The 11,474-nt window shown below is 27.2% G+C and overlaps 1 protein-coding gene across 2 annotated transcripts; it reads left to right on the plus strand.

The window, feature by feature from the left end:
- Nucleotides 1–8,144: 8,144 nt before the first annotated feature.
- Nucleotides 8,145–10,349, plus strand: LOC109150905 (transcription factor MYB1R1-like). 2 transcript variants are annotated; one of them, XM_019298905.1, is made up of 4 exons: nt 8,153–8,233; nt 8,264–8,628; nt 9,137–9,345; nt 9,662–10,349. In XM_019298905.1, the coding sequence occupies exons 2-4, from the start codon at nt 8,322–8,324 to the stop codon at nt 10,082–10,084; spliced, it is 939 nt and encodes a 312-aa protein (XP_019154450.1). In that variant the 5' UTR covers nt 8,153–8,233; nt 8,264–8,321; the 3' UTR covers nt 10,085–10,349. The 2 variants fall into 2 exon arrangements, with proteins under 2 accessions (XP_019154449.1, XP_019154450.1); XM_019298904.1 differs by having other exon boundaries at nt 8,145–8,628.
- Nucleotides 10,350–11,474: the final 1,125 nt, after the last annotated feature.

An 11,474-nucleotide genomic window follows, 5' to 3' on the forward strand; every position in this document is an offset into this window, starting at 1 on the left:
TAACTCCCCATACCTTTTAAGGGGTGTTTGGTTCAAGTAATCGTAGACTACCTAGATAATGTGAGTCTCGTAATGTTATATTACATTGATTTGATTCAAAGTTATGAAATCACCTTGTAATATTATATTACCCAAAGTTTATGTGGCAGTAATATTTCAAGGTAATGTAATTACCTCTATTTTCTTAGGTAATCTAAGATTATCTTGAAATATATATGGCCCTGTTTGGTAAAATGGCTATTAGCTGATATCTGTTAGTTGTTAGCTGATTGTGTTAATTAGATGGTATAAATAGTTGATAATATTAGCTGATTGTAAAAAAGTGTTTGGTAAATTAGCTGTTAGCTGATAGTCGTTTGGTATAATTTCTTTTCTCAAAAAGCTAATGAAAAAGTTACTTGGAGTAGCTTTTTGAATTTTAGCCTTTTGAATTTTAGCCTTTTGGAGTTGTAAAAAGCTAATTAACCAAACATTTATATTGATATTTTAACTAAATCAAACAATTAATAGTGGTCAAATAAGCCAAAATTGGCCTATAGGCCAATTTTTTACCAAACAGGGCCATATTCTTATTTTGCATTTATTAATTAATTCTTATAAGATAATAATAATAATAATAATAATAATAATAATAATAATAATAATAATAATAATAATAATAATAATAATAATAATAATAATAATAATAATAATAATAATAATAATAATAAATAATATGTTTATATAATTAAATATATATATATATGTGTGTGTGTATTTTTATTTATTTATTAATATTTTTAATTATTAAAAACATTAACATAAATTGATTCATATAACCTAAAATATAATTTTTAACCAAACAAGATAATATTATATTCAAACAATCCAAACCAAACATATAAGTAATCTTATATTTCCAAAAATTCACATGACTTTTCAAAAGGTAATTATATTGTTGAAGGTACGTAAGGTCATTCCGTGAATTAAATGCCCCTTAAAACATGTTTGATTTACCTAATGAAATACGGAAGATTACAAATTTTATTTTATAAGGACTAAAATATGTTAAGAATAGAGAATATGATTCCAATTTAACTGTTAAGCTCGTTGAGAATAGATTTAGAGATTTTATTTATATATTTATTCATATATTATTATTTATATAATTAAATATATTTTCATTAGTTGGTTTTGTTTGCTTAATTGTTTGTTCTCATAAAATATTCCTTGCATGATAGGTTATCTACAATAGTCATATCATGGGTTAGTGACCAATGGTCCACTTTGTAATGTGTGTTCTAGTTCAAAAAATGTTATCTTTTAAATTTTAAATTTATCTTTTTATTTTTATACAAATAAAATTAATCTATAAAAACATGCATTTTGATACAACCTTGAAGTTGTATGAAATGCTCTTATTCGAGTCAAGAGTTAAACTCTAAAAAATGGAAGAGAAGATACATAATTGTGTTTCGAGTGGTAGCCCAACTCCAAATGACTATGCTTAGAATGATAGTCTAATAACTCCAAAAAAGAGATATAGGGAAATAGGATGTCACCAGATAATTAATATATTCTTCATTGTCTTTCTTCAAATACATATGTATCTATTTATACAGGATAATAAAACTAGCCACTACTTTAAAGTACCTGGCCTGTAACTACCTAAAAAAGTGGTCATCCCACTACAACAACAACAACAACAACAACAACAACAACAATAATAATAATAATATTTGCAATAGCATTGCACCATGGGTGTATCACATTTCTTTAGAAAATTTTAATTTTGATTTTTTAAATGATACTCATATTGATTTTTTAAAAATTTCTTAAAATAAATCTATAGCTATATAAAGTCATTACTTTAGATTCATAGAATCACTACTATAACTATATAAATTCATTCATTATTCTAGGAAAATAAATTTATTACTACAGTTATATAAATTCACTACTATAAATACAAAAATTTACTATTATTGGTATCATTTTTATGTACCTATAATACTTTTTTTGTCTATTTGGGTGGTCCACGGCATAATTTACCGATTATCTAACACAATAAATATTTTATTCTCAATTTTACTAATTCATGAAATATAATATGAGATTAATTAAAATTTTATTGAACAAAATTTTATATTGAGCTTAGTATGTGTTGGGTACTTGAGTTCTATGTAGCATGTAAAAAAACATGTAAATTAAAATATGTAGGAAGCGAAGCGAGAAAATATGAAGAAAAAAAAATCTATTTAAAAATGGAAGTATCTTTGCAATATCTTTTAAATACTAGTTTTTTTTACGCGCATTGCGCGATTGGGATAATGTCCAATGTTTTTAGGCAAGATTATATTAGAATTTTTCATGCATAGATAATTGAATGTTAAATTTGCGTATTTAAATTGGTAATTCTAAGTTTACAAATGCAAGATAATATAGTCAAGATTGATTATAATTGTCAATAAAATAATTGTATCGGTATGGTTGAAACCAAATACGGGACATAAGGGAGAGCAAATAAAAATTAAAGCATAAAATATTAAATATATACTAATATTGTTTGAGGAGATTCCGGCAGTAGAATTTGTGGTTAGAGTTCTATTAAGTCTTTAATATTAGAATTAGATTAATGTTGTAGTTATAATTTTATATTAGACTTTAATATTAGAATTAGACTAACGGTGAATTAACGATACTTATTGAAAAAGTTAACGGATCGGATAATCATATAAATAAGGATAAATTAGAAAATCTTATGGAAAAATTAAAATCTGAACTATTCATTTGATATAATAATTTGAAGGTCATTTTTTCTACCCAATGTTTATAATTAAATAAATATTTGAAAGTATATATAAATGCAAGATTATATATGAGAAGTTCAACATAAGTAATTTAATGTTTAATTTGTTTATTTAAATATGTAATTCATAGTATATGAATACAATGTAATATAGGAGATTCATTATAATTGTTACTAAACTGTTTTAAAATAATAACCAAGTATTTTTGTTGAAAAGGGTTCTAATATATTTAATGAATGCATATATACAAGATCAATGAATGAATCGACGGTACCAGTACTTTAGGTGTTTTGCTCAGTATTCATTTAGTTCAACCATTATTGTTGCATACATTATTATAGATAAAGAAATTCCTAATTTAAATAATTTAGATGTAGTAAAATTTAAAATTTTTAATTATAATGTAACCCAAAGATATTGGACGATTGGTAAATATGATGTAACCCAAAGATCAAAATGCTAAAGAAAGTGTTTTGGTTATTCAACAGTTTGAAGCAATAATTTGTTCCAAACTACTGAAAATACAAACATTGCAATTTATAATATTTCACTTAACGTTTTTTAGAATGATTTCCCCAAAACACATCTATATTTAAAAAAAAAAAAAGTATTATTAAAACAATTATTATTATTACTATTATTATTATTATTATTGTTGTTATTATTATTATTACTAGTAATTCACCCGCGCGATGCACGGGAAAAAATTATGTTATTATAAATATAAATAAAAAAATAGAAAAAATAAAAATATTTTAAATTGTTTAATATAATAATATTTTTGAGCTTCCATTGGTCAAGTATTTATTATTTTTATAGAATACAAAATTATAATTAAAATTTTGTATGATTAATATAATCTCTAATTATGTACATATTCAAATAAACTTATAGAGAGAATTTACATAATTACATTGATTTATTCTTAATTGTATTTCATCTATATTATAATTTTCACAATACAAATAATAATTAAGATAATTACATTTAGAAAGTAAATTTCAAATTTTGTAAGAGTAAATTTAAACTCTAATTGAACACATTTTTTTTATATGATTATATAATATATTCTTTATGCATATGGCATTTCATAAACTCAAATGTCATTTTATAAGTCCAAGACCATTTTTGTGGAGATAATTCAAATGTATTTTTTTTTTCTTTTAAAAGTCCTAAGTTTAGACATCCAGACAAACATTAAAGATCCATACGATATATACATTATATATATTTAAATTTTTATTTATGGCTTAAATGATTTTTTTTTTATTCTGAAGTCCAATAATTGACCCACGGCCCGCAACATTTGCTTTCTTCATCCCTTCTTGCTTCTGCCATTTCTTTGAAGCATTTGAGAGGGAGAAAAATTATATGTAGAAGCTTGCATTAATTACATTGTTTCAGATATCGAATAGGCTTTCATCGAAAATTTAATTAATATTGTAATCCCAAGAACCACCATAAATAACAAAAGCATATCAAATAGACTTTCATTGTAAAGTCAGAGATTTAATTAATATTGCATCATTTCATATTTTCTATTAATCGAGAATCGGAATCCTTAATCCTAATATCATAACATTTAATAACTCCATTAATTCAATAAATGTAATCCTTTGTTATGGGCGAAAAAAAAAATAGCTATTTTATTTTTCAAATATTTTTGTTTTTTTTTTATTGTAAAAGATGTTGTGGCTATTTTATATTTATAGCTAGTAATAATAATAATGTTGGTAATTAATTGTAACATTAATTACTTCCCAACCATATAGCTTTATTATATGTAAGATTATTATTATTATATTATGTATACCCTTAGGTCATTTTAAATATTAATTTAAACAACTAATTTTTTCAAATATCTTTTTACCATCCGTTGATATAATTCGCTAGTCAAATCCGCTAACGCTAACTGCTAACTGCTGATTATCAAACAAAGACATTGCGAGGTAGTTTTCTCATTTCAATTTATTGTGTGATTTGAATACTCTCTTTGTCAACAAATCCCTCAAGTATTGGCTTTATTAATTTAAATTTTTTTTTATTTTTTTCATGTTATTAATAAAATACTTGGTAAATAAATATATAGAAGTATTTTGTATTATAACTTTGATATTTAATTAAAAAATAATGCACAAAAAAGATAATAGACAATGTAGTGAATATAATCAAGTGATAAATTTGAATGTAAAGAATTTTTACATTGGAGAAAAATAAAGACAATATAACTAATGAAATTATTTCTCTTAATTAATTTATTGATAATGAATAACTTTTTTTATAAAGACATTGTAGGGACAATGTAGCGAATATAATCAATGGGAGAAGCGAATATAATCAATTGATCGAATTTGAATTTTGAATGTAAAGAATTTTTATATTGGAGAAAAATAAAGACAATATAACTAATGAAATTATTTCTCTTATTTAATTTATTGATAATGAATAATTTTTTTTTAATAAAGGCATTGTAGACACATAATTCTAAATTAAAGAAATGCATATGTATTATTTTTTTTGTTGTAGCTACTAAATTATTATTTCTACAAATCTACAAATTTAATAAGAGCGAATATTGTTAGGCCCTTAACTGGAACAAAAAAAATGTCGGTACTAATTGTTTCTTAAAATGAATGGTTCATATTATTTTGATTTTAGTATCTTTTAATGATTTTCCTTATTTACCCTCTATTATATTATTTTCTTCCCTTAAATAACCCTAAATTCCGTTAGTTTAAACTTTAGTAACGGAATATTCCGTTAACTATTTATTATTCTTAACATACTCTTAATTTTTATAAAGTATAATTGGCATAATTGTTAAACATATATTATGAATATGTTAAAATGTATTTAAAAAATATATAATATAAAATTTAACATAAACTTTGGTCAAATAATTAGCTCGACTAAATACATAGTATTCAAAGTTTAGCATCAAAGATCATAAATCAGGAACTACTTTAAAATCATTTGATTTTCTTGAATTTTTATTTAAAAAAAAAAAACAAATTTAGGTTAAGTTTTTTTTTTTTAATTAATCTTCTTGTGATTATTTAGAACAAAACTTAATATTTCAATTATGCTTTTGCTTTATTGGAATGATTTAGGTCATTATGGTATTAATATTTTTTATATTTTTTTTATAATGGTACAATTGTACATTACTTTACAAATATTATACTATTATTTTTTTATCAGACAAAATTGTTCTTACATCATTGTCAGACCTGCGCGGCCTAACTACAAAGTTGTTGATCATAAATACAATTACACATGGACTCTAAAATGGTAGGATCATTTTCCAAATAATTAACAATGTTAGCATCCTACTAGCTCCAATTAAACAAGTTTACACATCAATTTTTATCAATGCATGAAAATTTATAAAGAAATTTGTAAGTTAATTTTTACTATATCATTATATTAATATCTATTGTAACCATATATTTTGAATTATTTATTATCATCATCTATTGACAGCAATTGTAGCAATTGACATGGACAAACTCTCAAACAATTTGTCTCAACAAGAAAGGGAAATAAAAAAAAAAATCATTGATTTCATTATTGTTGAAGAAAAGTATGTACGACACTTTATTACTCTTATTAATTAAATAAATTAGTAGCTACAAAAAAAATAATACATATGCATTTAATTAATTTAGAATTAGATGTCTATAATGCTTTATTTAAAAAAAGTTATTCATTATAAAAAAATTTAAAAGAAATATAATTTCATTAGTTATATTATTTTTATTTTCTACCATTCAAAGATTCCTTACCTTCAAATTTATTAATTTATTATATTCACTACATTGTTCATTGTCTTTTTTTTTTTTTTTTTACATTATTATCTTGTAATTAAATATCAAAGTTATTATATATATTTATTTATTTACCAAGTATTTTATACAAATATAATAAATATTAATATTTTGTTCAATACTTTCACATGATAACCTACGACACACATCTCACAACACATGAAACATGTAGGGAAAAACTGCCATTATTAAATATCAATAGGTGTTTGTACGCTAAAGAGTTCATATTAGACCTAAAATTTAAGTCATACACAGCAAGGCAAATCTAAAACTTCCTACACCATAATCTCATTGCATGATGAATCCCTCTATGCTGCTACAAGTAACCTAATTGCACATGACACACTACCAATAAAAAAAAAGGACATGTACTGAAGATGAAAACAATAACAATGCTACCCAAAAGAGAATTAAGAAGAATTAGAGAAATTTAAACCAAAAGTAGTATTTATTTAGACTATCGCTTTAAGACTAAGTATTTAGACTAACGTTATTACAAAGTTGCAAACATTTATTTTAGTGAGAATTATAATCAATTTCTCATATATTATCTTGCATTTATATACTTTAAATTACCAATTTAAATAAACAAATTCAATATTTATTTACCTATGCATGAACATCTCCTATATAATATTGCATTGATATACTTTGAAATACTTATTTAAAAATAATTATTGGGCATTATCCCATTCGCGCAAAGCGCGTAAAAAAAACTAGTAATTTAATAAGATTAAAATAGGGTACTAATTATGCTAATTTTGATTGAGATGTGGTTCGAACCTAAGACCTTTCTTATTGAAATCAATGTGTAAGTTAACGGTGAATTAACCGAAATTAACGAAAAACATAATATTTAACGAAAAAGTTAACGGATAATCATATTCATTAAGGATAAATTAGGAAATCTCAAGGACAAATTAAAATCTGATCAATCTGAGCCATTCATTTGATAAAAAAATTTGACCGCCATTTTTCCTACCCATTATAGGCCTAACTCTCTTGGGCTCTTATTAGTATATAGTATATAGTAGATGTATAAATATTTAATTTAAGGAATATAAATGTCAAATTTTAAATATTTTAATTATTTATATTTTTATATAATTATTTAAAATTTCAAATTTATTTTGAAGCTAAAAATGCATTTCCAACTTTTATTTTATTAAGAAATAGCTCAAAAACAATTTTGAAACATTGAATATTGTTACAAAATGACATGTAAATGCTTCCAAACAAGTTTAAAAGAGTTTTAAATGTGAAAATATTTCAAGAACCAAAAAAAAAATGGCATAAAAGGTTTTTTTTTTTTTAATTTTTTATTTTATATATAGAAATAGCGGCAGACATGGGCCGGGCCGGGCCCATTCAAGACGGTCTAGATAAGTTGGTTGTGATTTTCAATAAACAGAGAGAGAGAAAGAGATATTTGGATAAACTGTTGTCAGCCGGACACGTGTCGTCCATCGACACCTCACTTGTTCCCTTCTCTCTCTCTATATATATATATATAACCCTCATCTTTCTCACTGGAGCCTCAACGCAGACGATACGTTTCCTCACTCCTTCCTTTCTCTCTCTGAATATATAAATCTCTCTCTCTCTCTCTCTCTATATATATATATATATTCTTCCCAAACTCTCTATATATATTTACAGTTTGGTTGACTGAACAATAAATTCATCGATTCTCGAGGGGAAGAAGATGGCCACGCGCTGCTGCACGCAGTATGGAAGCAACGGCCACAATTCACGCAGTTGCGGGGAGTCCTCGTCGGTGTCGGCCGCGTCCGGCGGTTCCGGCGAGATCATGCTGTTTGGTGTGAGAGTGAAGGTTGACCCTATGAGGAAGAGCGTCAGTCTGAATAACTTGTCTCAGTACGAGCAGCCGAATGACGACAACAAGAACAGTGGAAACAATGATTCAACCAAAGCAGCAGCTGACGAAGGCTATGCTTCGGCAGATGACGCCGTTCCTAACCAGTCTAGCAGTGGCCGCGAGCGAAAGCGAGGTCAGATCTCTAATCATCCTTCTTCTCTCTTACTTTGATGACTTTTATATATTCTTCTCTCAACATTATTGATCGAAATTCAAAAGTCGATTTGTTATCTGATCTTATTCAGTTTTAAGATTCAAATATTTGATCGCTTAATTAGTTTGATTATTTTTATCCATTATAGCATGTAACATTTTGCGTGAAACTGTAGAAATGAATAAAACTATGTCTGCAAAAGTCATTTATGAATCGAAACATATGTATCTTATTTTGTAAGAGTTGAAACGGATGCTCTGGTTATTCACTGATTGAGAAAAATCCTTTTATTTTTTTTTGGATACACGAAGATCGTTGTCCGTTTATTTGATTTATCATATTTGTATGCGAAGATGATTGTATGTTACTTGATTTATTAAATCTCTACATGAAGATGGTTGTATGGTATGTGATTTGATGTATCGATAATCTACTATACAACTGTTTAGCTGTTTGATCTAAGTTTTGATTTGTGGAATTTGATCAGGAGTTCCATGGACAGAGGAAGAACACAAGCTGTTCCTTTTGGGGTTGCAGAAAGTCGGAAAAGGAGACTGGAGAGGAATCTCTAGAAATTTCGTGAAGACTCGCACCCCTACACAAGTGGCAAGTCATGCTCAGAAATACTTCCTTAGACGGAGCAACCTCAACCGCCGTCGCCGCCGATCTAGCCTGTTCGATATCACCACTGAATCGGTAATTAACTCAAAATACTCTTAACATCAGTTAATAATGAGATACAGCTTTACGCCTCTGTTTTTTTGTTTCCTTGAATTAACTTATTACCTTTTGTTAGCCTAAGAGGAAGCAATAATGTTTGTACTATTTGTTTGTCAGAAGGAGTGTTACTTTAGATGTGCTATAAGCTTTTTAGGATACTTTTTCACTGTTTAAGCAAGGAGTAAAATTAAAGCTGTGATAGAAATCTAGATTGTCTGATATTTTGATGTGAGTAAAAGAAAATATTACAGGATTGCATATCTTATTAAGTGGTTATTTATCTTCTGAATAGGTGTCTCCATATTCCATGGATGAAGGAAAGGCTTCTCAAGAAAGTCAGGTTCCACAGGTTGTATCACCAACATCATTATCAATTTCTGAATCCTCCCAGATGAATGCATTCCAAGGCCCGCCTCTACCTGTGACTGCCTGCCCAGTTTTCGTGCCGTTACAAAATGAGAAGCCAATAGAAAATCTGATGCTTGGACGAGGAGATCAAGTAAATAATGCATCATCCATGTTTGTGCAGCAGCCACTGTCCATTCTCTCTGTGCCCAATGCATCAACAATGATAGACCTTAACATGAATCAGAACTCCACCATGGACCCATCATCATTGTCCTTGAGATTGTCCTTGTCGGGTGATCAGAGTCAGCCCACACACCCTGCCTTCCTGGGCTTCAGTAATGGAGATAGTGTCATCAGTGTGGCATGATCTGGGAAGATGAAAGCAGAAAGGAAAATATTCAAAAAAAAAAAAGAAAGAGCAAGTAGGTGGAAAATCAGGTAACTGGGGTGTGCAGTATCTGGTGTTTTCTCTTGTACAGACAGGAAATTTGCGATGCCTTGCTGTACTTGTTTAATGTTAAGTTGCTGGTATTATATATATTAGAGCTCTGCTTATTTATGGTGGTTTGTAATTCTGGAGAAAACCAAGACTTGAATAACATGAATAAACCTTTGTTTGTTGCAAAGTATAATATATGTGTAGTTGGTTTATTGGTCTGTCTACTCAGCATCTAACCAGAAAAATATGATAGTGGAGTTTAGTATTGAAAAGGTCTTCCTGGCTCCTCCTCCTCCTTTTGCCTGTAGCCATGCTTGGTTCATTGATTGGAGATATGGGTGTAATGAATCTGGAGTTTTCATTAGTTGTTAGGACCAAATAGTGGTAGGGGGCCCTACCACGGTCTGTGGGTGGTATGGTGTGTGTATTATCCAAAGGTTTTGATTGGACTATAGAGACTAGGGTATATGATGTTTTTGTGTGGTGGATTTGCATTTATGATATGATATTATCTCCTTTTTCTTTTGGTGATTGGTTTTAAATGGTTATAAGACAGTACTGGTTTTTGAGGACAATGGTTTTTCACTCGTGCTGTATATATATGGACTTTGACGTGATAACCTCTTCTTGGTGAATGGTGACTGGTGAGGTCCGTAACAAATATGATGTCTGCTACAAATCTTTTAGGCGGTGTTTGGTTCAGGTTATATAAAATAATCAATGTTATATTTGCTTAGTAATATAAGATTCTTATGTTTGGTTTAGGTTATGTAATTTTTTCAGAAAATATCATATAACCTCCGCATTAAATTTTTAGCTATTGAAAAGGAATATGAGATACCTTCCAATTTCTTAGATAATCTCACATTCTTTTCTTATTATTAATGTTGAACTTTGGACGTTTTAATCAATTTATCTTATTATTATTGCTTTCCAGCAATCTAACATTTTTTTAAGATAATTTAACATTTTGTGAACCAAATGTCCCCTTAATATTTGCTTTTATCCTTATTATTACTAGTTCTTTTACGCACTTTGTGCGAATGAGATAATGCCCAATAATTATTTTTAAATAAGTATTCCATAGTATATCAATGCAATATTATATAGGAGATTTTCATGCATATGTAAATAAATGTTGAATTTGTTTATTTAAATCGGTAATTTAAAATATATAAATGCAAGATAATATATGAGAGATTGATTATAATTGTCACTAAAATAAATGTTTGCAACTTTGTAATAACGCTAGTCTAAATATTTAGTTTTAAAGCGATAGTCTAAATAAATACTACTTTTGATTTAAATTTCTCTAATT

The sequence above is a fragment of the Ipomoea nil genome, unplaced genomic scaffold (genome assembly GCF_001879475.1).
Source record: "Ipomoea nil cultivar Tokyo-kokei standard unplaced genomic scaffold, Asagao_1.1 scaffold2280, whole genome shotgun sequence".
Lineage (NCBI taxonomy): Eukaryota > Viridiplantae > Streptophyta > Magnoliopsida > Solanales > Convolvulaceae > Ipomoea > Ipomoea nil.